The sequence below is a fragment of the Budorcas taxicolor genome, chromosome 2, assembly GCF_023091745.1.
Source record: "Budorcas taxicolor isolate Tak-1 chromosome 2, Takin1.1, whole genome shotgun sequence".
NCBI lineage: Eukaryota > Metazoa > Chordata > Mammalia > Artiodactyla > Bovidae > Budorcas > Budorcas taxicolor.
In genome coordinates, this window is record NC_068911.1 from 15,853,050 (window position 1) to 15,880,306 (window position 27,257).

General features: G+C 53.6%; 1 protein-coding gene across 2 annotated transcripts; it reads right to left on the bottom strand.

The window, feature by feature from the left end:
• Window positions 1-729: 729 nt before the first annotated feature.
• On the bottom strand, window positions 730-22,251 carry FBXL19 (F-box and leucine rich repeat protein 19). Of its 2 annotated transcripts, none has more exons than XM_052664223.1 (11): window positions 22,210-22,251; window positions 19,451-19,651; window positions 17,938-18,081; window positions 17,730-17,816; window positions 17,418-17,636; window positions 16,892-16,924; window positions 15,126-15,637; window positions 6,666-6,829; window positions 6,406-6,567; window positions 1,223-1,441; window positions 730-1,115 (listed from the first exon to the last, which is right to left on the bottom strand). In XM_052664223.1, exons 1-11 carry the CDS (start codon window positions 22,249-22,251, stop codon window positions 937-939), a joined length of 1,962 nt encoding a protein of 653 aa, XP_052520183.1. In that variant the 3' UTR covers window positions 730-936. The 2 variants fall into 2 exon arrangements, with proteins under 2 accessions (XP_052520183.1, XP_052520176.1); XM_052664216.1 differs by having other exon boundaries at window positions 16,763-16,924.
• Window positions 22,252-27,257: the final 5,006 nt, after the last annotated feature.

Sequence of the window (27,257 nt, forward strand, 5' to 3'; positions counted from 1 at the left end):
GGTGGTCCAGTCCGAACTGGGTGGTCCACCAGTCCAGTCTCAGTCCAAGCTGGTCCCGTCCCCTTAAGCTCTGGCTCCCCCAGGTCCGAGGTTCCCCCGGTTCAAGTAACACTTCAGTACAGATGAATGTTCAAGTATAGTGCGGGGAGGCAGGTAGGGGGCGGGGGTACCCCTCACCACTCCCCAGGGCGCGCTGAACAGCGGGTAGGCCCGCGGGCCCCACTCCTCAAGATAGCTGCCATTGTCAGTGACGTTCAAGGAGTCAGGGCTGGGGAGAAGGAACTGAAATCCGGGGAGGAGGAAGGAGAGGGGTGGCCCGAGAGGCTACTACTGCCCCCCTGCACCTGCTCTTGCCCCCCGCCCCTCACTCAGCCCTGTTGCTTTCCCCTGGTTCCCCAAATCCCCTCATCTCTGACACCTGGATCCCCAATTGCTCCTCTGGTTTCCCTTTTTGGCCCCCCCACCCTACCCCCCCCAACTCCAAGTATCTGGTCTTTGTTCCCTGAACACCTGATGGTCTGCTCTCTGCCCGCCCCCCACCCCCCAGCCCATCCTCCACCTCCCCCAGCCCCCTGCTCCCAGCATCCTGTGTGCAGATACTCTCCCCATTCGCCCCCCCTCAAACTGCACCTCAACCCCCCTCCCACCAGCCCTTTGGCTCAGCGGCCCCCAGTACCTCTGACCCGCTTCCCCCAGGGGATGGACGATGAAGCAGGTGGAAGGGGGAGGGGATGGGAAGAAGAGACCCCCAGAGATATCAGTGCAGGGGGTAGAGAGTGGGGGAGGCTGGCTCGAGTCCCTGGGCAGGAACCCCAAGTCGTAAAACTCAGGAATACCAAGTCATGAGGTGGGTGACCTGGCCTCCTGGCAGGGGTGAAATGAAGGCCTGAGGTCCAGGCTCCTGATGAGTCCTGGGGGAGGGTGGGGGGCACCCAACTAGCTGTCCTTGAGAAGCAGCTTCTCTTCTGGACAGCGGAAGGGGCCAGGGGGCCCGGCGGCTGCCAGCCGGGCACAAGCTTCTGGGGAGAGCTGGCGGCAGGAGCGCAGGTCGAGTCGGCGGAGGCGCGGGCAGCGGCGGAACAGCGGGAGGCAGTGGTCCGTGAGGCGGTGACAACCTGAGGGTGGGGCGACGGCAGCTGAGACCAGAAGGTGAGCAAGGGGTCCACCCGGATCACAGGGCCCAGGAGGCTGGAAGGATGGAGAGATAAGGGACGGCGCTTACCGGCGAGATTGAGGTGTACCAGGGTCTCTCGGAGCGGGGAGGTGGGGGCCGTGAGAAGGTGGACACTGGGATCCCCAACGTGGGCGCAGTGGCTCAGGTCCAGGGCGCTCAGCTGGGGTGCGTGGCGCAGCAGGAGCCGCAAGGAGGCGTCCGTCAGCTCTAGGCCGGCCAGGCGCAGCTCTGCTACCCCCTGCAGCCGTCCTCGGCTCTCCGTTTGCCCTGTGGTAGGCAGAGAAGAGGTCACCACTGTGGGCCGTTCCCATCCCCGCACCGGCTACATCTGCACCCTCCTCCCTCACCACCCCCGACCTGCTCCCACTCTAAAGGAACCTTGATTTGCATTTTCTGAGTGGCTCGTGGCTTGCTCTTCTCCCCCAAACCCACACAAGCTGCCATCATTTCATCTGTCCACTGCTCACACTGCCTCCTCGGGGAGGCCTTCCACGATTATGCCATTCGGAACTATAACATTCCACGTGCTCCAAAGCCTTCCCTGCACTTTCTCCTCTTTTTCTCACTGACGTATTTTTCTCTCTCCCACTAGAACAGCAGTCCTCAACCTTTTTTCGCACCAGGGACTGGTTTCATGGAAGACAATTTTTCCATGGACAGGGCTGAGGGAGGGGGGGACGCTTCAGGTGGTAATGAGAGCGACGGGGAGCCATGGGGAGTGACACTGGGGGTTGGGGACCCTTGCACCAGAATGCCACTTCCAGCAAGGCAGGAATTTTTGTGTCTTGATCTATGCACAGGACCTGGGATATAGATGCTTGTCAATATATAGTCACTCATCCAACAAATGACATCCCCAACAGGACGGCCTCCTGTCCCACCTCCTCACTTATCAAAAGAGCAATTCTCACAAGGAAGAAAGGGGGGCGGGGTGACACCCGGAGCTGGGGCTTGACACAGATACACTGCTGACACTATGTATCAAATATGTAAACAACGGGAACCTACTGTACAGCTCATGGAAGCTTCCCTACTTAGTGCTTTCTTGCAGCCTAAATGGGAAGGAAATCCCCAAAAGAGGGGATGTGTATTTGTATACATATAGCTGATTTACTTTGCCATACAGCAGAAACTAACACCACACTACCACACTGTAGAGCAACTATACTCAGATAAAAATTAATTGTAAAAAAGAGCAGTTCTCAAATATATGAGACCACATCCCTCTTCTCTCAAAACTCTCCAAGGGCACCTCAGAGAAGTCTAATCTACTTGGGAGAACATTTGAGTTCCTACAAGGTCTCACCCCTGTCTCAGCTCCAAATTCCTCTCCCTCTTCAGAAACACTTGAGCCAAACTCCACAGGGGACCCTGCCCAAGGCCACCTGTATTTAGCCCCTGCCTGGCTAGGGTCCCTGGCTTTCCCGTCTGAGCTCAGAGAACTCCCCTTCCTCCATCTCTGGGGTAGAAGAGCTCCCACCCTTCATCTCTGCCCCCAAAGCTTTCCTTTATATTGTGTCTACCATGATCCTGGATTTCCATTTTTGTAACTATGCTTGAGCATGCACTGTAGGCCAGGTAGCAGCTAAGTGGCAGCCTGCCCCTAGCCCAGTGGCCCTCCAATTAGAGGAGAGAGAAAAAGAAAAACCGAGAGAGAGAGAGACAGACAGAGACTGACTTCTGTATCTCCCTGGGCTGCTGGTTGAAACCAATTGCTGGCCCCACCCCCAGGCAGCCTAACAAGTTCTCCTAGGACTTCCCTGGAGGTCCAGGTTAAGACTCTGTGCTTCTACTGCATGAGGCATAGATTCAATCTCTGGTTGGGAAACTAAGATCCTGCATGCCACATGGCATGGTTAAAAAAAATCCAGACAAAGGAAAAACCAAGTTCTCCAGCAACGCTGAGCTGCTGGTCCCGAGACCACACTTTAAGAACCAAAGCCTTGGGAGACAAGTTTTCTGATCATCATTCCTGTTTACAGATGAGAACACTCAGGCTTACATCCCCAAGCCTTACATCCTCAAGATAACATGACTATGGATGAACAGAGCCAAGACACCAGGCCTTGTGACTCAGAAGTCCTAACTCTTAACCACAATGCTATTGGCTTTCCAGGCCCCAGCCTCACCCAGAAATAAATAAACTAGATCATACGATACCAAGTCAGGGAACTAGCCTGCATGAGTGTTTCATGGATCTGCAAAGTGTTCACATTTTTCTTAATGACTGATGCTACATAAGAGGTGTGTGTTAGTCGCTCACTCCTGTCTGACCCCTACCAGGCTGCTCTGTCCATGGAATTGTCCAGGCAAGAATACTGGAGTAAGTAGCCATTCCCTTCTCCTGACTCAGAGATCAAACTCGGGTCTCCCACATTGCGGGCAGATTCTTTACCATCTGAGCCACCAGGGATGCTACATAAAAGGCCATTTTTATAAAGAAATTTTGATATGGAGCTTTTCCCTGAAAAATTGTAAGATCTAGCATCACTGGGCTACCCCATTCACCCAACAACGATGCTGAAGCTGGGTGGCAAGGTGTACTCCCTAACATCCTGCACCAAGCTCACCACTTCTGTAACCTGCCAGGCCACCTCTGGGCACCTACTTGGCAAGCTCTGAATTCTCTCCTTTTCTCTCTGAGGAGCTGAGAGCCTGGAGAGGGGATATACCTGCTGAAGCCCTCAACCTCAGGCCACAGCTAAAGGCCAACAGAGGAAAGCAGAGGAAAGAGAGGTCTCGTGTGGCTGGGGCAAGGCCAGTGGGCTCGAGGATTTCACTGAGGTGGGCCTTCAGGGATTTATTTGAATGAGAAGGAATGGGGAAGGGAAGGGTAGCCAGGCAGAGAACAGCAGGGGCAAAAGCAAGGAAGTAGGAAAACTTGCAGTGTTAATCCAGGGATGCCACACGAGGACAGGAAGCCAAGGGGATAGAGGTGGGCGGACAGGACTTCCATGGTGTTCCAGCGGTTAAGAATCCGCCTGCCAATACAGGGGACATGGATTCGATCCCCGGTGCAGAAAGATCCCACATGCCAAGGAGCAACTGAGCCCGTGAGCCACTACTGAGCCCAAGCACCAAAACCACTGAAGCCCATGTGCCCTAGAGCCCCTGCTCTGCAACAAGAGAAGCCACCACAATGAGAAGCCTGTGCATTGCAATAAAGAGTAGCTCCCACTTGGTGCAACTAGAGAAAGCCCGAGTGAAGCCAACAGAGACCCAGTGTAGCCAAGGGGAAAAAAAAAGTGGGTAGAGTCTCAAGGAGCATATTAGGCTTAGGGGGGCCTGGATGGCTCACCTTTGCGAGCTCCTGATAAAGTGGCTTAGAATGAAGTCAATTCAAGCAGGAGAAGATGGAGTTGGTCTGCCAGGCAACCGGCGCGTTCTCACCTCACGGAACGCACTGTTTCCAACACTCAGTCCAGCTCCAGGAAGAGAGGGCCATGGGTGGGTGCTCAGATTTGGCCTGGCCTGTGTGACTTGCAGCTGTCACTCAAGCCCTCTGGGCCTCACCCAGAAATCCTAGTTCCTTCCCCTTCCAAGACTGCTGTGAGGGGGATGGGTTGGCAAGAAGGGAGCCATGAAAGAGAGCTGCCAAAGCAAGGTGCTGCACTGAGCTGACAGTCTTTGACCTCATGGAGCTTCAGAACCTTGTAGGAGACAGATTTTAACCAAATCATTTCACCACTGTACAATAATATGCTAGAAGGGGACTGCTCTCTGGAAGAGGGACTCTCATCTCAATGGAGGAGGAGACCTTGGAGGGCTTCTAGGAGGAAGTGACATTGACGCTGAGGCCTAGAAAGCGACTGGGTATCAGGCGAAGGATAGAGCATTCTAGGCAAAGAGGAGTGGGCAAAGGCCCTGGGGCTGAAGGAAACTTGGCAGGGAGGCTGAGATGGCTGAAATGTAAGGATAGCATAGGTCAGTGGCCTTATCGACCACGGTAAAGTACTGATCTGCATCCAAAGAGCACCAGGGAACAACAACAAAGAGTGGAGAGCATGGGGTGACATGGACAGACCTGATCTTCTGGGTGGTTCCCCTGGCTTCATCATGGAAAACACACTGGTGGGGACCAGAGAAAATGCTGAGTATCCCAGCTCCTGGCTAGAACTAGACGAAGAGCTCCAGGCCTCAGCACTCCTACCTCACACCTCAATAGGACCCCTAAAGTGACCAGGTTGGTGCTTACCAGACCAGCCCCAGTTCCCAGCATCCCCTCTTTGCCAACATGGTTCCCAGGCTTCACAAAACTGCTTATTCCTTCACACTCCCTGCGAAAACCCTGTCTCTTTCAGGACTCAATTCAAATAGCACCTCCTTAAGAAGGGCTTTTCTCATCGCCCTCCTTTCCCACCTTCCCACCCCTGCACCGACCACAGCCGTTACCATGTCACGCCCTTCTATTTCTGCATGACTGGGGAATGGGGCTCACTCAGTTTGAGGTCTCCAGGGCCCTACCCAGGGCCGGGCCCAGAGGCCATGTGCCATGAAGCTGACTTTACCTGGTGGCAGGGGCCAGGGACTGAGCTGGGTGAAGAGGTGGCTGGGGTCTGACTCAGGAAATGTAACCACCACCTCCACACAACCGTGCAAGTCAGCTGGCTCCCTCGTTTCTGCTCTGCTCCCCCAGAAAAGTCCTCATCATTTCACTTCAGGGCAAGAGGATCTAGGGGCCAATTCTACTGCTCAATCATATCTTTGCTGGGCCCACACATGAATTTTAAAAAGAAGCTGAATTACGTGCCATCATTTAAAAACCAGGATATTTCAGAGAAGATCCTTTGTCTGGCTCCTCTTGACAAATGGAACTGACCAGCCACCCCAGGCCTGCATTCTTCCACAGCGGTCCCTCTGCTCCCCTGGAAGAAGTCTCCCCCGATAGGGCCCACCATACCCAGAGATTTCGCTCACAATCTCCTGGCTTCTCCTAGAATTCTGTGTCATCCTCCTGTCCCACACTGCATTTCATCCCCTAATTATCTTCCCCTCTGGAAGTCAGGGGCTACATCTTCCTTATCCCATCCCCTCAGCTCTGATCACAGGGCCCAGCACACAGCAGGAAAGTGAATGAATGAACATGGGCCAAGCAGGGCCTGTCTCCTCAACCTCAAGCTCTATCTGTTCTTCAAATCCTTTAACACCCAGCAGGAGTTGGAAGAGACCGTGGAGGCCTCATCCCCCAGCCTGTCCAACCCCTCCTACAAAGGAGCCAAGAAAGGCCACACCTGGTTTGGTGTCTGGCGGAGGCAGCAGCAGCTCGCGGAGCTGGGAGTCTTTAACATCCTCGATCCAGCGGAGGTCCAGCAGCCGCAGGGCCGGCAGTGGGGCTGAGCCCAGGGCAGAGACAGAGAGCCAGGAGCAGCCAGAGAGCACCAGCTCCTGCAGGCCTGGGGGAAGGGGGAGGTCCCCGGAAACAGGTGCTAGAAGGGCTGTCCCAGGTCTGTTCCCTTCCCTCACCCCACCCCACCTCACCACCCGGCACTACCTTGCAGTCGGTTCAGAAGCCACATCAGCTGCTTCTTGGAGACACCTGTCCAGCTGAGGTCCAGGGCTCGAGGCTGGCGGCGAACCACACCACTAAGCATGGGCGGGGTCAGTGACTTCCTCCGGCTCAGGTCCATTCGAGGCCACAGACGCTTGTCGTAGCACCTGTTGGCCACAAGGGGGAGACAGAGACCTCAATCCTCAGCTCAGTCTCAGGGAAACCACAATCCCCACCCTGGTTCACCCCAGTTCTCTCCTGGTCCATACCAAACAGCAGGGGTGGGAAGGAAGCCCCAGGACCCAGGCCAAGAACACTGGGTGTGGGGTTCAACTCCATCACTAATTGGATGTGAGATCTTTGGCAAGCCTATCCCTCTCTCTGGGCCTCAGGTCTTGTTTATAACACAGAAAGTGATAGTCAACAGGTGGGCCTTGCCCACGAGATGGTTATAAGATCAAATGGGGTTATTACAGTTAGTGGACCTTACAGGGACTTTCCTGGTCCAGTGATTAAGAATCTGCCTTCCAATGCAGGGGACATGGGTTTGATCCTTGGTTGGGGCACTAAGATCCCACATGCCGTGGGGCAACTAAGCCCATGTACTGCACTAGAGAGCCTGCACGGAGTACCCGGATAAGCTGAGTGCTGCAACTACTGAGGCTGTGTGCTCTAGAGCCTGACCATCTAGAGCTCACTGCAAGGCCTCACCCTGCAGTGAAGATCCAGCCCAACCAAAAACAGAAAAAAATCTATAGTCAGGGGGCCTAAAGCTTCCAAAGCATTGTGCCAAAGACAAACACACTCTACACACTGTATTTGATGGAGACCCAAAGAGATCCAGCAGCAGCCCCCATCCTCTGCCTTGGGCTTCTCACCAGTTATGGTGGCTGTGGGTACTTCTCAACCTCTACTAATTTCCGCCCGTGATCCACATCTGCTCATCCTGAAGACCAGCTGCCCAGGGCTGGACTTACTAGTCTGTGATTACTATGAGCCTCCAGCCAGAATGGAGACTTCACAAGGGCAGCCCTGGCTTCTTCCCCTCAGCACCCCCAGGGCCCAGCACCGGGCCAGGTGCGTAGTTTACCTGCTGTACATCTGTTGCACAAATGGATGGTCCCAAGCTGAATGTGAACCACCCAAAGCTCCCACAGAGCACCCCTACCACACACTCCATTCATGGCTTCCCAGTGATTCGGTCAGTGTTTATGGAAGGCCCAGTAGGTCCCACTTGTTGAAACTACAAAGATGAATGAGGCCTGCATAAAGTGAAATGGGTTGGCCTCCAGCAACTCTGACAGCCTTGATGAGACCAGCATGCAGAAAACTGGAGAAGCACTTCCCAAACAGATGTTACCAAGGAACCCTTCCCCATCTCTGCCAAAGTCATCTACTAATACACTGTAGTACTGGGTTGGCCAAAAAGTTCATTCAGGTTGCCCCCCCCCCCCAATAAGCTGTTATGGAAAAATCAAACAAATTTTTTTTGGCCAACACCTTACACTAGAGTTCTCGAGATGCGGTTTGAAAAGTTTCTTTCAGTACAGTAGTTCAAAGCCATGTCAGAAAGTTCCCACTAGGCGAGATGAACTGTTTCAGAAGCAGCAGGGGTGGGGAGGGGAACCAGGAAGCTGTCTCTTATCTCTCTCCCAGCCCCGCTTCTGGAGGCTTTCCCTTCAGGAAGCCCTGGGCTGGGGCAGAAATGCCCAAACTCCAGTCATTCAGTATCCACTTATCTGCAGAACGTAAATTCATCTTTAAATCAATTCTTAAAACCAGCATTTGCACTGAAAACCAGTATTGTTTCACATACATATGTTATACTTAGACATAAACACCATAAAAACAGACCAGGATTATTAAATTCTAGCTAGGTGTTGCTATGGCTTTTGGCTGCCATCTAAAGACTATTTTTGTTAAAAGGGAGATAAGTATTAGAAAGGTTGTCAAGTGTTAAAGAATCCGCTGGCCAATGCAGATGTATGAGACGCAGGTTTGATCCCTGGGTCAGGAAGATGCCCTGGAGGAGGAAACAGCAACCCACTCCAAGATTCTTGCCAGGAAAATTCCATGGACAGAGAAGTCTGGTGGACTACAGTCCATAGGGTTCCAAAGAGTGGACACAACTGAGCGTGCACACATCCGAAAGATATAACAGCACCCAATGGAGGAACTTTCTTTTCAAAACTATTAATAATAGAAAGATCAAGCCAAGTTTTTGTGCCACTTGCAAGTCTCAGGCAAACTCCAGAACCCTTGGGTGACATTTTAGGGAAAGCTGGAAACACATACACCAAGGCTTTGATCCAAAAAACTCCACCCTCTGTCCCACCTGCCACTTCCTACCATTTCCCTTCCTCTTCTGGCATTCTAGCCTCCCCCTCTCCTGGTTCCACCCACTCAAACAATAAACACTTGCAAATCTCTCTGATTCTAAACAGGAAAAGGAAAAAAAAAAAACAACTACCCACCTTCAATCCAGCTTCTGCCCCTAGGTTCTGTCCCTTTTCTGCTTCCACTCAGTGAAATCCCATTCCATCCAAAATTTCTCTCTGCTCATTCTGACCCAGTCATGAGTTCCAGCTCAACTGTCACCACCAACTTGAAGCCCTCCTGGATTTTATGTGGCTAGTTGGGAACCCTTCCCCTCGAGGGCACACACAGGCCACCAGCTATCTGTATACTGCACTCCACAAGAGCCAGGCCAAACCACCTGCTTACCAACAGACACCTGCTATCTGGTGCCAACCCATTTTGGCACGTTTGTCTTTGATGGAAATGCCAACCAACCCGGATCCCTCAGGGCTCAGCTCCAGTGCTTCCTCTTCCAGGAAGTCTCTCCTGATTTTTCTTGGCTGCAGCTAATTTGTCCCTTTGCCCTTGGATGACCAGAACACTGGGTTTAAATCTCAGAGTGGCAGCCAATAGTCACCGAGGGCCCCCTACTGATACTAAGTGTCGAGACGCTGAACAGTGAGGAAACGGGGGAGGCAGCTGAGTCTTACAGTAACTGGGACAAGGGACATGATAAGAGCGGGTGAGAAACTGGGTCGGGGACGTTCCTGGGGAGACAATGCCAGACCTGAGACTTGAAGGAAGACAACAGTTGGGGCTTCCCTGGCGGTCCAGTGGTTAGGACTCTGCGCTTCCACGGCAGGGAGCACAGGTTTGAAACCTGGTCAGGGAACTAAGATCCTGCGTGCTGCACAGCAGGGGTTAATTCTATTGAGGGAGGAGGAAGGAGATCTGAGTTCAGATAAGGAAGAACCAGTGTCCTGGCCAAGTACACAGAAAAAAAAAAAAAACAAAAAACCAGGAGAGCTCTGAGAATCTTAGGCAGTAGAAACAAAAGGCAATTCATCATCTCCCCGTAACAATGAGGATGACGAAGACGATGACTCCAGCACGAATACCTGAATACCTCATGTTCACCCATGAAAACCCATGTTCACCAAGGGTTTACTACGTTCTACGCATTACACATTTAACCTCTCAACAGCCCTAGGAGGTGAATACTATAATCACCATCTCCTTTTTAGAGGTCAGGAAAATGAGGTCCAGGGAAGTTAGGAGACTGATTTCAAGGTCCCACTTCGATTACATGGTAGCAGAGCCAGCTGGTAGAGCAAGCTGGTCTGGATCGAGAGCTCCAACATGGAGGAGAGTCAGGGGTGAGGCTACGGAGGAGGGCCAGCCCAGGGTAGGGGTGCCTTGGCCAGGAAGGCTGGAAGGCCAGGGTGGATGAACATGGGCACAGAGCTCCGAGGCGCGGAGTGTGAGCGGTAGGGATCGAAGCCCCAGCTCTGCCGCCTCTGTGCTTGGAGTGACCTTAGGCAAGTCCCTTGCTCTCTCTGGGCCTCCATTTTCCAAACCATAAAATGGTGTAAAAGCAGCACTGATTTCACAGGTTTGCTGCAAAAATGAAGGGAGAGTAAATTAACTCGTTTCATTTTAATAGTGATTTAAAACAATTAAACGAAAGATGTTTAAAAAAAAAGGGGGAGAGACTATACAGAGGAAGTGTCTAGCGCGGTCACTGTTCTTGTCCAAATGTCCAACAGGACCACGGAAGTTTGTTGTGAGGGTAACAGGGGGCCATAGACAGGTTCTTCCTGGACTAGTGTTTGCATGTTCAGTCACTAAGTCGTGTCTGACTCTTTGCGACCCTATGAACCAGGTTCTTCTGTCCATCGAATTTTCCAGGGAAGAATATTGGAGCAGGCTGCCATTTCCTTCTCCTGGGGATATTCCTGATCTAGGGAATCGAACCCACATCTCCTGCACTGGTAGGAACATTCTTTACCACTGAGTCACCTGGGAAGCCCTCTCCCTAGACTAGAGAATGACACTTAGGTAAGAGGTTGGAAGAAGTCCAAGGCCAAGGCATCCATCACCCACGGGACGCTGAGCCTGATGGCCAAATGCCCTACCCCACTCCCTTTCCCCTTGACTCCAGACACCCCTGACCAACTCAACCCACCTCCAAAGTTGAGTCCAAAACCTCCCTCTTGCAGAGGCCCTCGGGGGCCACAGAGCTAGACCAGCCAAAACTGCTACCTGTAAGGACTTCACAGCTTCCCAGGGTCCAACCCAAAGCCACGTCTTCCTTATCAGCTCTCTGGGCTCCTTGCTGGCACTGAGCTCCTTCCATCCATTCATCAGTGTTTAGTCCCAAGTCCAGCTGCCTTGACCAGGCAGTATAGTGCCTTCCTTGCTCATTTCCAGCGAAGTCTCCACCCTCTTCCCTGGGACTCCGGAACTCCCCCAGGCCTTGCCTCCCCCCATGACCCCACCTCCCTCCCCTGACCTGGGCAGATCACTGTGCCTCCCATTTCCAAGAGAAGATGGAAGCCATCCGACGGGAAAGCCTGCAACTTCCCGCTCTCCCACCTACAAATTTCTATCCAGCTCCACCTTCGCTGCCTCTTTTTCACACTCCAACTCGATTTCCTCACTTTCATTCACTCAACAAGTGTTTTTTCAGTACCTCCTGTATGCCGGGTATCCTAGAAACTAGGGACATGGCAGAGAACAAACAGATCAAGTCCAACCTCAATTCCAGGCAACCTGGCTCCAGTGCCCTCCCCTCCACCACAACACAGCAGAAGACAGCCAGGCCTCTTTGGAGCAAAATCCAGCTGACACTTCTGGTCCTTGATCTTCCGTGACCTCTCGCCAACACCCACCCCTGTTCCCTCCTCAATCTCTCCTTCGGGACACACTCTGCTCCCAATCCCCTGCAAGTCTCTGGCTGTTCTTTCTCTAACTCGCAAGTGCGGACACTGATTTCTGGCCTCTTCCTTGAAGCTGCTATCTATAGGTTAAAAACTCCCCAACTTGGATCTTTCTTTTAAGCAACAGACCTGTGCCTCCAGGTGTTCTCCTGTTAGTGCCTGATGGGCCCAAAGGCCTTTCAGACCAAACCTGGCAAATGTGAGCACTTAGCTTGACCCAGGAACCTGCCCCTGCTAAGTATTCCCAAGCTTGTGCCATGATCTTGCTGCCCATCCAGGCTCATGGACCAGAAACCCAGCTGCATGTCACCCTACTTGCCTCCACATCCCTTTAGTCACCAAATCCAAGTCATCCTGCTTCCTAAGAAGTTCTCAACTCCTGCCCCTCCTCTTCATCCCCACAGGCCCTGCCTCTGTGCCCAGGTTGACAGAGCCTCTAGACTAGTTCCACTGTGCCCTCTCAGGCCCTTGTTCAGCCCTACCCTCATTCTGCTCATCCAAAACCACCCCTTTGTTGAGCATTTAGCACCCTTTAGTGATGGTGCTAAGCATTTTCCAAGAAGCACCTCATTTCATCCCTACTAGGTATTGACATGAACCCAGACTACAGATAAGAAAACTGAGGCCCTGATAGGTATACCAATCCACCCATGGCCACTTATCCAAGAAGTACAGCAGTCACAGGTGAGAAACCCATGGGGACTAGACTCCTAAGCCCAAGCAGAAAACCACCATCCAGTCAGCTTCTCTGCTTCGTCCACCTGCAGTCACGAGTCTCCCCTTGAGACAGAAATTGGGTCTTCATCAGTTCTGGGTCCCATGTACCAAGCACAGGGCTGGCCCTGACCAAGAGGCCTTGGCAAACGGTTCCCCAAAGACTACTAGAGGCGGAGGAGGTGATCCCAGCAACTGCTGTAACTACTTGTTTCTATTATGTTGCAGGTTGACTGAAAACTCAAGGGCACAGATCTGAGTTCCCAGAATTTTAAAAGTCTGTGCTTTCAGCAGATATTTGTAGCTGAACCAGTGACAATGATTGCTGTTAAGGCACTAAGAAGTTTCTATTTCCGAGGTACTGTCCTCAATTCTTTATTGTATCAGCTCACAAAAACACTCATGAAGTAAATGCCTTGGTTCCCATTTTAACAGATGAAGAAACTGATGCACAAACTGATGCACAGAGAAGGAACTAGCCTGACAGCATACAGCTCAGCAGTGAAAGATTCAACTAGGGAGGACTGTTCCTGGGGGTCCAGGTTCAAACCCTGGTCAGAGAACTAGATCCCACATGCGCCAGCTAAGAGCTCACAACTAAAATCTGGCGAAGCCAAACAAACAAACCAAAAAAAAGCATTTAAAAAAAAAAAAAAAAAAAAGATTCAACTATGGGTAATTTATCTCCAGAGCCTGCCTTCCCCTCCTTGTAGCTCTGTAGCCTCCACAGACCAGCAAGTGTGAACAAGTACACCAGAATCCTAAGGAAAAGGACTGGGGTTTAAGGTCAGCCACTGACTGCACTGTGACTTCGAGTGTCCCTCACGCTCTCCCTTCACAGGGCTGTTGGTATGAGGAACGTATCAACTAATGTGTACACATCCCAACAGGATGCCCGGGCCACAGGAAGGGTCTGGGGAAAAAACCTGGATTTACTCACTTAATAAACTGTGTTTTGAGCACCTACATTACCCTTTGGGCTTCCCTGGTAGCTCAGATGGGAAAGAATCTGCCTGCAATCCATTACCCTTTGGGCTTCCCTGGTAGCTCAGATGGGAAAGAATCTGCCTGCAATCCGAGACAAAGTTCAGTGGGAAGATCCCCTGGAGAAAGAAATGGCAACCCACTCCAATTTTCTTGCCTGGAGAATTCTATGGACAGGAGCCTGGCAGGCTATACTCCATGGCGTTGGCAAACAGTCGGACACGACTGAGCGACTAACACATTACCTTTTGTCCTGTGCTGAGAACATGAAGATAAAACAGATACGGTATTTGCCCCAAATACTTACATGGGAACGTGAAAACGAATGAAGGCTTGTCAACATGCAGAAAGCCTCTATGTGCTCTTTTGGGGTGTGGGGGGAGTGTTGGAGGAGTTTGGTGGAGAGGTGGGGGTGGGGGTTGAAAGGGACAGGACCGAAGAGTAAGACCAAGGGTTGGAGAGGCTGACCCACATTCCTATAGAAACAAGACTCAGGAAGCAGTGGGGAGATGGGAGGAGGGTAAGTGGAGGGTGCTGGTGGTGGCTCCAGGCCACAAAGAAGTTCCAAGCATAATCAGGAGGCCCAAATATGGCTGCCACTTGGGGAGCAGGGGCCGCTCAGCAAAGGGCTTTCTGCTTTTTTGGTTGCGCCACATGGCTTGCAGAATGTTAGTTCCCTCACCAGGGATTGAACTCATGGCCTCTGCAGTGGGAAGTGAGGAAGCCCCATAAAGGGCTTCCTTAGGTGTGCATGCATGTGTGCTAAGTTGCTTCAGTCGTGTCCCACTCTCTGCGACCCCACGGACTGCAGCCCACCAGGCTCCTCCGTCCATGGGATTCTCCAGGCAAGAATACTGGAATGGGTTGCCATGCCCTCTTCCAGGGGATCTTCCCCATCCAGGGATCAAACTTGAGTCTCCTGAGGCTCCTGCACTGGCAGGCAGATTCTTTACTGCTAAGGCACCTGGGAGGCCCCTTCTTATGTGTTAGTGGGAGCAATAATAAGACTGTCCTCAGTGTGCTTGCCTGGAGAATCCCAAGGATGGGGGAGCCTGGTGGGCTGCCATCTATGGGGTCGCAGAGTCGGACACGACTGAAGCGACTTAGCAGCAGCAGCAGCGAGAGGTGAAAAGCAAGTGAGAGGATGCAGGTACAGCAGTCAGCACTATACTTGGCACATATTAAACACTCGTAAGTAACAATTTTAAGGAGAAAGGTTCTAGAGCCAGAAGGACTAGGTTCAAATTCCTGGTTCTACTGTTTCCTCTCCTCATGACCTTGACCTCAACTTCTGAAAATGAGGATAACAATACCCACCTCACAGAGGTGTTGTGAGGGTTCAGTGAGCAAATAAATCAAAAGCAGCCTGTGCAGTCAATACAGAAGCACTGGCTACAGCATGTACATCCTACAGAAGCACCATCAGCACAAGCGCCAGGCCCAGAGAGGCTCAGGGACCTGTTGCAGGTCACCCAGCGAGTGAGGAGCGAGTGGGGCGATGGAACCCAGGCCTGTCCAGGCCACTCACCAGCGGCTCCAAGTCCGGCACACTCGCATGCAAATGCATAGCTCTCGGGGCCCGAGGTGCTGGAAGACACGAAGCCAGGCGGCGCGGGGCAGGGGGTGGTCGGATCCAGCAGCCAAAGGCAGCGTGTCGGGCTCGGGGCTTCGAGGCGGGGGCCGCACCACGTGCCGCTCCAGCTGCGGGGGCCGGGGCGGGGGCGCGGGGCCCAGGGGCCAGCTGAGGAGGGGCCCCCCACTGCCAGGGCGCACAGCCCGCCGCCCCCCACGGTTCTCCTTCTCGCCCGAGCTGCCCCGGGCTGGCCGTCGCCCATTCCGGGCCTCGCCAGGAGCCTCATCCTCACTCAGCGATGTGCCTGATGAGTCGGAGTCCGAGTCGGAGTCCGAGGAGGACGAGGACGTGTCGGGCACCCGCTCCAGCAGCTGGCACATCCGCTTGAAGCGCTCGAGCTTCTCCCGCTGGGGTGACGGGGAAGGCACCGCCGGGCCCTCAGCAGAGGTCAAAGGCGGCTTTGGTTTCTGCAGGGAGAGACGGAGGCTGTTCTAGGGCCTGGCACCTGCCTTTCCACCCGCCGACCCCTGAGGAGTCACGGGGGTATGAATAGCTGGAGGGACAGTCCTGAGTTCCTGCCCTGTGGGGCCTCAGTCAAGGCATGCTCCTCTCTGGACTTCTCACTTTCCTTATCTGTCACAGGAAGGTGCTGATGCAAAGAATTCAAAGACTTATGTGTCTCTATAGCTTATGAGTTTCCAAAAGTAGTGAGGTGTGGAGAACAGTTACAGATCTAGTTTTGCATATTGACCAGGCTATCAATTCTCTCTGTGACCTTGGCAAGCCCCTTTCTCATCATCTACAACACAGAAAGCTGGAGCAAACAACTTCGAGCGTCTCTGCAGTGAGACGGGAGTACCAATGATCATCTGGGCCCGGGCGGAGCCTCCCACCCTCGCTGACTCATGACATCCTCACAGCGCTGGGATGCAGTGGCAACTGGGGCCACTCTTTCCAGATATGAGGAAACGTAGGCTCTGAGAGATTATGGAACCTGCCCAAGGTGACAAACTGACAAATGGCAGAGGAAGAATTTGAGCACAGTCAAGCAGACCCTGGCATTTGATGTGTCAGTGCAAAGTGACAGCTGAATGCTAGCATTGCTATGTGACCTTGGACAAGTCTTCAAACCTCTCTGGGCCTTACTTCCCTCAAATCTAGTCCCTTTGCAGTTTACAAAACTCATTTAATGTCATTAAACAGCTTTGTGGCATAGACTGGATAAGGGAAGTGGTATCATTTCTATTTCACGGATGAGGAAACTGAAGCCCAGAGCAGCTGATAAGTTGCCAAGACCAATCAGCAAGTCAATGGTTGAACAGGGATTTGAACTCAGTTCTTACCCCTTAAAGGTTTGGAAAGATGAGGCAAATGGGTCAAACGATACCCCAAGGGTTCTTGGCAAGTCCACGGCTCTTGTGGCCTGGCCCCAACCCACTCTTCCCCTCTACTCTTCCCAGGGGCCCAATTGCCTGCCCATCGTGGCCAAGCGGGCTGGGGTAGGATAAGGTAGGCAGGACAGATTTCTGTCTCCAGGATAGAGGGTGGGGCAAAGGAAAGTGGGAAGGGGAGGGAGGAGGTCCCCGGCACACCTCCCAGTTCTCGGGAGGGAGCCCAGGGTGGCAGGACGAGAAAGCCTGGCTCGGATTCAGAACCCTGGGGGGCAGAAGGCCGGGGCCGCCTGGGTCCGATCCTCGGAGGAGGCAGGCGTCTCCACCCACCTTCTTCAGGTGCCTCTCTCGGCCTCCTTTCACCTACCAGGGCAAGAAGGAGACAGGGGGCAAGGGAGAAACGCCATTAACCCCTGGTTGTCCACAAAACTAAGATCTATGCTCACCTCTTAAGACTACAAATCCCAGAAGCCCCCACCTCAGGGAGAACTCTGAGCATGCTCATCGGGTAACCAGTGTCTTGGCTCACTGAGCATGCTCTCATCTCCTCTTTCTTCCCCCTCAGGCCCTTTCCAGCCCCTCCTTCCTCCTCTGCAGCAGCTAATTTGAGCATGCTCTCTCCCTCCTCCTTAAAGCACCCAAAGCTTCCTTGTCCAGCGCCAGTAGCTTCTCACCTGTACCTCTCCTCCACACTGAACATGCACCATCCTCCCACCTGAAATTCCAAACTACATCTCCCAACAACCCCTGGGGGTAACCCATGAAGCTGAATGTCCCAGGTTCCCCCCAAAAGCAACAGGACTACAGCTCCCCAAATCCCTTAGACTGAATCGAGTGAGCATGCTCCCTGGCTCACCTTTTTCCTTGGGGTAGGGGGCTCATTCCCTGCCTCCCTCTCCTTTCTTTTGGGGGGCCCAGGCACATCCTCTGAGGGGGGCCCAGCAGGTAAGGGACCTTTGCGCCTGGGTGGAGGTGGTGGAAGCGGCGGCTCCTCCGTCAGCTTCCATCCACTCCCCAGGCTGGCACCCTCCTCGCCGTTGTCAGCCCTGCGGCGGCCTGGTCCCTCACCTGAATCCTGGGGAGATGGAAGCTGGGGGTGAGGTTCTGCACCAACCCCCGATCTCCCGCCTACCCAGAGCCTGGCACCCTCCCAAGCCCCAGCCTCTACCTTGCTGGTCCGGCCTTCCTGGGTGCAGCGAGGGCACTCCCAGCAGTTGGGGATCTCTGCATTGATGACACCCTCAGCCTTCCCCATCTGTAGACAAAGGCAGGGAGTGGATGTCAGGTGTCAAAAAACTCAAGAGGCATCCTACCCCAGCTCCTTACTCCCCAAGTCTGAGCCCCACCCCGGCCTCCAGGGTCACCAGGACCATCACCTTCAGGCAGCCAGGGTGGACGATCTCGTTGCAGATTGTACACTCCATGAGGCTCAAACCAAATTTCTCTTCCTCTCCCTCCACTGTGTCCTCCTTCCCAGCCTCCCCACACAAGAGGCATACAGCTGTGTGTGGGAGCACGGGCTGTTGGGGGAAAGGGGGTGTCAGGGATCCCAAAAGCAAACCACAGGAGAAAGACTATTCTTTCTGGGGACCCTAGTAAGCTGTGAGATAAGGTTTAGAACCCAGGGGGGCAAGCTGGGTCATATCCTGAATTTGTTCCTTTTTGGCAGCATGACCTTGAACTGATTTAACCCCCTTATGTCTCAGTTTCTCCATCTGTCAAATGGGGCTAGGAAGTTTTTCCTCGCAGGACTGTCATAAAAGTGAGACAATGCAGAAAAGGTAGTTGATACACAGTTGACACTGTTGATGGCTGCATCTGGATCCAGGTCCTGGGTGACCTGACATAGCTGGCTTTGGAAAAGGAGGGACTATAGGCCCTATAAGACTATAGGCCAAGGTGACAGTAATACTGAGAGAGAGCTGGAGGGAACATGGCGACAGATTGGAGTGAGTCTGAGTTTGCTCAGTTAGCTGTACGGAGGTTGCCCTGGAGGCCACAATGAACCTGGTTTTGGCAAGACCCCTGGGAACACTAAGGGCAGCTGACTGATCTTAGGGAAGACAGAGCAGCTATCAGACAATATGACTTTAGGAAAAAAATCAGGGGTAATACTGAGTCATATCAAGAAGCTTGTGAGGCAGGCTCAGGAAGAAGCAGGTAGGGAAGAAAAGTGAGGCAAGGGTCAGGGGACAAAGGAAAAACAGGGAGGGGCTGTGGGGCAAAGAGACGAACCAGAAAAGGGTGACTGCAGGGAAAAAGGGAGGTGGGGTCACAAGGGGAGCACAGGATGCAGCTGGTCCCAAGGCTACTGGGAAAGGCCCACTCTCGGGAGCCCTGGGAGCACTAAGGATGAGGAAGGCGGGCACAACCCCATGGTACTTGGATACCTACTGTGTGCTGCGCCTGGCAGCAGGTACCTTCTTATCCATGCTGTTTGACCTTTACAACTCAACAAAGGAAACATTTCACAGAGGAGGTACCTTGAGGGTCACAGTGATTTGCTCAAGGTCACACAGTGGGTAAGACTAGCTTCAAAACCAAGACCACTCTCACAGGTGAAAAGGAGGCTGAAGAAGGCAAAGACCCATTCCTGGCTCTGAGGAGGGTGTCCAAGGGGGCCCGAGCTTTCTGTGGGTCTCTGCCTCTGAAAGTTGGGAAAGGCCTGAAGTAGGGTGTGGGAGGGATTTTTCTGTGGACCCTAACATTGGCCCCAGCTTGAAGCTGAGGACAGAAATGGGCCTGGCCGATATGTGAACCAGCCAGTGAACGAACGAGCGAATCTATGGCAACTTTACATGACCCTCGAAGGAGTCACCCCCAGCCCCCCAGATAGGTGCTGAGGTCAGCTGGGGAAGGGTGCCCCCCTGCAGCAGGGGCAGAACTCACGGCAGTGCACTGCCGCAGCAGGCACGACTGCTTCATTCGCCCGGGCCCCCCGAATTTCTTCATGTCTCGGCAGAAGTGGCAGTCCCCGCACTCAGTTCGCACACAGGCCCGGCAGCGGCGGCAGCGGGTTCGGCGTCGGCGCGCTCCGGCCCCCGGCCCCCGGCTGCTCGACGACATTGGGGGCGTCAGCAACGCCGAGGGCTGTGGGTGGAGGGTGGCAAGCTCAGGGGGGCCCACGGGGACCCTTGCCGGAGAGACTCCTGGCAGCTTTCCCCCACTCCTAGGCAGACAGAGCTTGGCTTCCTACCCAGGGAGACAAGGAACAAGGAGGTGCCCCTCTTGTGAGGGGCCAGGGGAACCCCCCTCCCTCTAGGCAAGGCCACCCTCTTCCAGAACTAGCTTCCTGACCTCACTCCTACTCTAACACTTCTTCCATACTCCCCCGCGTGACCCAGGGAGGACCAAGGGACACCGAGAGGGACAAGGGCCTTTCCACCGACATCCCCACAGCGAAGCTCCCGGGAAAACCAGGGCTCCTTGTCTGTGGAACAACTGAGACAGGTCCCAACTCTTCCCCTGTTCTCCAAATGTGCTCCATCCCCGGCTCTCCCCAAGCTGAAACACTCCAAATTTACCTCCCAGATCCCCACAGATTCCTGACTGCCAACTCTCTCTTTTCTCTCAGAAGCTACTAACACCCAACTCCTCTTCCCCTAAAGCCTAGATTTCCTCAGATTCAATGGGAACCTACTCAGCCAATCTAACCCCTAAAGATCCACCGGGCTGCCCAACTTCCCAGCGCTCACAGACCTTCCTTCAGACGCTGCTTCAGAACCCCTCCGCGGCCCCAAATTTCAACTCTGTTCCCCACAGAGCTCCCTCTGCTCCAACACAGCTTCCTTATGGGTCTCTCAGGTCAACCTGGGCAATTTCCCAGATTCCCTGGGATTCTAGAATCCAGCCTGACATCTCCATAGGACTCAAGATGGGCTCATGTGCACCGCCCCCCGCCTCCCAGCTTCCCAAGCTGCTTTCCATCACTAATTGTCTGGAATCCCTTGGGCTTCTCTTCCCAGGCAAACCAGATCCTCCAAGATCCCACACAGATTCAGCAGGCCTGGAGGCTCTCTTCATATCCAGAGTCTTACCCCAGCTTTCCCCTTTCCAGACCCCTCCATGGGGGGAAAGGAGCCCTCCAGCGCTCCAGGGGAGGGGCCTTGGAGGGCTGCAACTGCAGGCGGGGATGGGGGTCTGCAAGGGGAAGCAAGGTCTAGGAAGGAAGGCCAGTTCCGAAGGGTTGAGGGCTAACAGGAAGGAGGGCTGGAAATGAGGAGTTTGGAGCAAACCGAGGGTGAGGCTGGGGGCGGGCAAGGTAGAGAGAGAGGCCGGGCTGAGGATGAATGGGACTGGGAGCTGCCCAGGTCTGGGGGTGAGGAGGAGCTGCATGAACCCACCTCACACGTGTCCCGGGAGCCATCTCTCCCTTCTCGGCAGCTCCCGGCGGGTCGGCGGCCATCGGCGGCGGGGGGGCCGGGCGGCGCGGGGCGCGGAACGCTCAGAACGCCGGGGTCCACGGCCCCCCGAGGGCGCTCGGCCCCTCCCTCCGGTGGAGGCCGGGACAGCGGCGAGTGGAGATGGGGGGCGCCGGGGGCGAGGCCCTCCCACGGGCTGCGGCGCGGCCCTTCCAGGGGGAGGTCCTGCTCTGGGGGGCTCAGTCCCTCAGTCCCCCCAGGCCAACGGGGGCTCCTCGGGCGCAGAGTGCACAGCTTCTGCCCGGGCCCCACTCAGTCCGGGGGTCCGAGTCCCAGCTCCCCTCCCCCCACACCGCCCCGCCTCTCCCCAGCGCCCCCGGCCCTTTAACTGGCCCCTTCCCGATGCCCAATGCCCAGGGGTCCAGGGCCAGGCCTGGGACCCCCACCGTTTCCGGGGTGCAAGCCCCGCCCACCGCCCGTTCCCGGGGAGGGGGGGGTCCCTGTAACCTGCCCCCCTCCCCTGGGCCTGCCCCTGGTCTGCGGCCCCCTGCGCTACTGCTACCGGGCGAGCAGAGGGGGATGTAGGAAGCTGCTGGGCCCCGCCCCCCCAGCCTGCGCGCGCCCCCGCCCTCTCCCCCTCCCCCCAGCGCGCGACCCTTAGGAGATAGAGATTTAAATAAAATTTGAATAAACCCCCTTGCTCAAGCCGGAGGGTGGAAGGAAAGGATGGAAGGGGACAGGAAAAGGGGGAGGGGGCAATAGGCGTGCCTCAGCCCCCTTGGTCCCCCGGCCCCGCGCTGCTTCGGCCCGGGGCCCTGGCCGCCTCTCTCATCCCTCCTGAGCTCCTTCCTCCTTCCTCCTCTCTTCCCCCTCCCCTCCCCTCCCCTCCCTTCCCTCCTCCTTCCCTCCTCCTCCTCTCTCCTCTTTACTCCCTCCTTCTCCCAGAGGAACCCCGCCCCCTGCCCCCTCCTTCCCCCACCACCGCTACTTTACAGGACTAACGTGCGCAGGGCACGACGGTGGAAGTAGTCCTGCGGACGCTGGTGCTACCTAGGGAACAATAGGATGCTGAGGTCAGCGGGAACTACAAACAAGATGGCGGAGGACGTGCCAAACAGGGAGTGGAGGATGCTGGGAGTTGTAGTCCGGTTGCGCCAAAGATCCGGGTTGCAGAGCGTAGAGGAGTGGGAACGATGACTACAAACAAGATGGCCTTCTGCCCCGGCTCAACCTCCTTACCAGGCACTCACACGCCCTCCTGTCCACAACCCTCCGCGTGTGTGGTACCTGACGGGAGTCGCAGTCCATCTGCTGCCTTCCCGCTGCCATTTCTACTCTTCAGGAACAATGGAAAGGTGAAAAGGAACGAGGACTACAAGCAAGATGGCGGAAGAGGGGCGGACACCTGATTAGTAGTCCACGTTATGAGGTGCGATGGGAATAGTAGTTTCCTAACCTTCTAGAGTTCCTTAAGACTGGCAGGACCACGACGATAAAGAGACTACCATGAAAATGGCAGGCAACCTAGCCTCTCGCGGTCGCCTCACTCTACCACCTTGGCACCTCGCCCGCCTGTAATATCGAAATTCCCCTCCTGTTGGGGCAAAGCTTGCCGGGAGTTGCAGTCTTCCTGGCTCCCTTTTATTATCTTCGACCAGACAATGGAAGGGGAAAGGGGCGAGGTCTACCAGCAAAGATGGCCGCTGGAGGAAAGGGGAGACGGTGACCTGGGACTTATAGTTCATGCACTAAGACTACTCCATGTGGAAACAGGGAAAAGGACTACAATAAAGATGGCAGCCTAGCACATCCTCTGCGCCAGTGCCTGCTGGGGGACGTAGTCCCTTCCTTAGCTCAACAGAGAAAGGACATGCGCTGCTGAAATGTGCATCTACACCGACAGTCCAAATTGAGAGCGGACGGAAACGGAGAGTCTGTTTCCTTCTCTCCTCGCCACCCGCTTCTGACGACCTGCTAGGAAATGCAGTCTCCTGCCTTCACTCGCTAGTGGAGGGGAAGAATTTCTGTCACCAGTGGGGATCAATGCGGATGAGGGAGAAAAGATCTCTGAGGGATTTAGGAATCTGTAACATCCGCCTCCCCGTGTGGCGACGACTTCATCTTTCAGGGGAAGACTCTTAAAGGAAAGCAACAGTAATCAATGTTGTGGCGACAAGGGAGGCGTGGTTCTTGCCGAAAGTACTGTCACGCTGTTGTCCCTTGGAAAGCTCCGGCGCCTCACACCTGACGCTTGTTCCCCCAAACCTCAGAGAATCGGTAGCTTCCAAGTCAGGTGAGCTCCAGGGAAAAGGGTCTGGAGTCATACAGAATCCCCACCCCTCCTTGGGAAGTCACCAAACCTCGATTTTGCTCCTCTGGAAAAATGGGGATAGCGATACCTACCTCGAAGCAGTGTTATGACAATGTTCACGAAAAAGCCCACCTTCAGGGCCTGACACAGGGCACGTGTTGGTAGTTCGTTTCTCGAGGGCCCTTCCAGCCCAGCTGTTTTGGGATCCCAGGTGTCCGTCATGCCGGAAGGAGTTAGCTCCTGTGAGAAGAAAACTGTGCCAGGCAGTCTACCCCATCTGGAGCCGCACCCCTCCGCCCCCGCCCCTCATCTGGGTCCTTCGGGGTCCACTACCGATTACTGTTGCTAGGGGGCGCGCATTCTCCTTTGATGAGGTTCAACAACCTGACCGGATTCCTCAACCTGAAGTTGTGGGCGCTGCCAATAGCCCAAACAGACTTGGAGGCACCTCCATTCCCTCGGCGCGCCCCGCTCCCCCTCCGCTCTAGACACCTCAGCTGCCAAGGCAAACGGGGCTGCTTCCTACCACTGTACCTTCTTACCTGCCTTCTTAATCTTCCTCCTCTGCCTGCAAACCTATTCACTTTCCACCCCTGTGGTTCGAGGGCCCTGTGGAAGATTTGGGGAGTGTGGTTTTTCTGGCAGGGAATTGAACGCAGGCTGGCTGCTGTGATGTGAAGTCCTAAATTTGCAGGGACTGGCCTCAGGCTCCTTCTAGCTCACAGTGTATTTAGGAAATCCTTGACTCCCTGAAGATTGTTTCCCCTTCCTCCTCACTGCTTTAGTTTGGCTTGCATGATTCCCCAGGGATTTTTATGGAGCCAGTCCCTCTACCGATTAGGTTCTTCCCTTCCACCCTTCTCACCACTGCACCCAGTTAATTTCATCTTTCAGGTTTGTGTCCCAAAGAAGCCTTCATGTGTATCATTCCCAGATGAGTCATTTGACTCTTCCCCGAGATATAAGCTTTATGAAGAGTCTGTCTCTTATGTGCTTTCAGCATCTCATTTGATCCTCCTAAGAATCCTGTTTACCATCTCATTTTATAGATAAGGAACCTGGGAATGACTGAGTGATAAAGCTAGGATTCAGAGCTTCTCCGGGGCGGGGGGTCTGTCTAGCGGTAAAGAATTCGCCTGCTAATGTAAGAGACCCGGGTTTGAACCCTGGTCTGGGAAGATCCCACATAATGCCGAGAAACAAAGCCCGAGCGCCACACTACCGAGCCCAGGACCTAGAGCCCGTGATCCCTGCCTACACCAGCTACCCCAGCGAGAAGCCTGCACACCCCACAAAGAGTACCCAGCGCCAAAAGTGGAGAAAGCCTGCACGCAGCAATAGAAACCCAGCACAGCCAAAAACAAGTAATACATAAATAAATGGATAAAGTTTAGAAAGCATTATAGAATTATAAAGAAAAATAATTAGTATCATAATTTTTTTTAAAGTGCTAGGATTCTCAAGGCCTCAGAGCCCACCTTCAGAACGATAGCATCTGCCAGTTGATCATGTCCGTCCTCTGTGTGTTAAGTTTGGCACAGCAACCACTCATTTCTTTCGCTTGGAATCCAGCAACACGGAGTCTGCAATCTTTGTTTCCTTGAACAAGAAACAGCTGGTGCAGAACTGTGGCTGCCCCTTTGGGATAAGACAAGTACTCCTAGATCCACACAGTCTCCATCCAGCTTGCTTCAGTCCTAGCAGAAGCACTACTGGCCCCACTTCATTAACTGAGACCCGAACATAAGCCTACCGAAGGTCAAAGCCATTTCTCACACTCTATAGAGCACCTCAGGGCCGGATGGTATACCTGCACCCCTCGCTGGCTGGATAGAGAGACGGCTGAGTGTGACTGCATACAGAGATCGAGGAGAACTTTTGCTTTTCACTTTGTAACGTGCTCTGCAGTTTGACAGTTTTACCATGAGCAGATATTATTTGTATATACTTAAAACAGCTTTCCCCAGTGGCTCAGCGGTAAAGATTCTGCCTGTAATGCAGGAGACACGAGTTCAACCCCTAGTTGGGGAAGATCTGCTGAAGGAGGGCATGACAACCCACTCCAGTATTGCTGCCTAGAGAATCCAATGGACTGAGGAGCGTGGCAGGCTACAGTCCATACCGTTGCAGAGTTGGACACGACTGAAACGACTGAGCAGGCCTACTTAAAATATGAGTTGCAAATACTATAATCCATCCACATGGACGATAAAATATAAAAACAACAGTCAGAACTTCTCAGCCATAAGTGAACTCTAGGTTTAGAGCATCCACATGTCTCTTTTCATCTGCACAAAAAATTTCTGTCTTCTGTCCACCTTATTTACACATTTTGTCTGAGAACCAACGGAAAGGTGATAGTGGTTCCTATATGAGGGGCTGGGGCTGCAGACCACATTCAGAAACAGGAGCACCATTCACTCTCCAGTGGGGAGCTGCTGGAAAGGGATAGAGGGCTCCTGCCGGTTCTCAGAACTATCCACAACCTTGGACTGAGCTCACTGAATTCAGGAGTGGGCGCAGCCCATTGATCTTGAGGTTCCTTTTCAGCAGTGGGTACTCTTCTGGAAGATCCCGATCTCTCCTGCATTTGTGTAGAAGTTCATAGCTTCTTTATCAGTCAGAGCAGGTGAAGTTATGCTGCAGTAACAAAGAACACCCAAGTGTGGGTGGCTTACAGCAACTAAGGGCTGTTTCGGGCTCATGCTGTGTGCCTAGTGTTGGTCAGTGGGGAGAGGTCTGCCCATCTAGTACCCAGGGATTAAGGCCAAGGGAAGAGGCTCCATCTGGATAGGAGCGTCCATAATCACCATCCAATCACCGATGGATAGAGGGAGAAGGACTTGGTGAATCATGGCCTGGCTTCTATAGCTTCTGCCTAGAATTGACACAGGACAGTTGTACTCACATAGTATTGACAACTCCATAGCCTTCCCTAATTTCAAAGTGGGCAGAGACAGGAACTCTTTCCACTTTCTGCCTGGAAGAAAAAGAACTAGAATACCTTTGAGTGCATGCTAAGTCACTTCAGTCATGTCCGACTCTTTGCAACCCTCTGCCTGGTAGCCCACCAGGCTCCTCTGTCCATGGGATTCTCCAGGCAAAAATGGAGAATGGGTTGCCAGGTCCTCCTCCAGGGGATCTCCCCGACCCAGGATCAAATCCACACCTCTTACATCCTCTGCACTGGTAGTCAGATTCTTGACCACTAGCACTCCCTGGCAATGCCTGTAAACAGCTGTAATCACAAACACAGCTTTCTGTGGCTCCTAGTGGAAGGGACAGCGGTCACATAGAGGATTATCTGGGCAAGCGCCCACTATAAGATATGCAATGAGGGAGCTCTTTTGTTGGTCACATGGGACACTACACAGAAAGCAGAGAGGAGGGCCTTCCCTGGTGGTCCATTGGTTAAGAATCGGCCTTCCAATGCAGGTGAAGTGGTTTGATTGGTGAACTAAGATCCCACATGCCACAGGGCAAGTACGTTTGCACTTCATTCCCAAGCCCATGTGCTTTAGCTAGAGAGAAGCCCATGCATTGCAATGAAAGAGCTTGCGGACACACAACTGTGACCCACAACTAAGATCCAAAGCAGACAAATAAATAAAATAATAATAAAGCAGAGAGGAGATTAATTTACACTGAGATATGGTGGGCAAGTGACCAGAAAATGCCTCTGTAAGAGGTTGACAGTCACCCTTGCAATTAGTAATCACTGAAAACAAGGCTCCACAGAAGTTGCCAGGGTCTGGTTAATAAAAGTTCCAACGTGGGTGTGGCTTCAAATGGTCACAGAACGCTTCAGTAGAGCTCATTGTCCAATGTCCCTGGAGGGTCTAATGTCAACAGTAGCTGAGTTTCTACTGTCAGTGGGTGTTGCCAGTATAAGCTTCTCCCCAGACCTCTCCAAATTTATCACATAGATACAATCACATTTCTTTTTAGAGCTGTGCCCTTCTAATGGGGCTTTCCAGATGGCACTAGTGTTAAAGAACCCACCTGCCAATGCAGGAGATGGAGG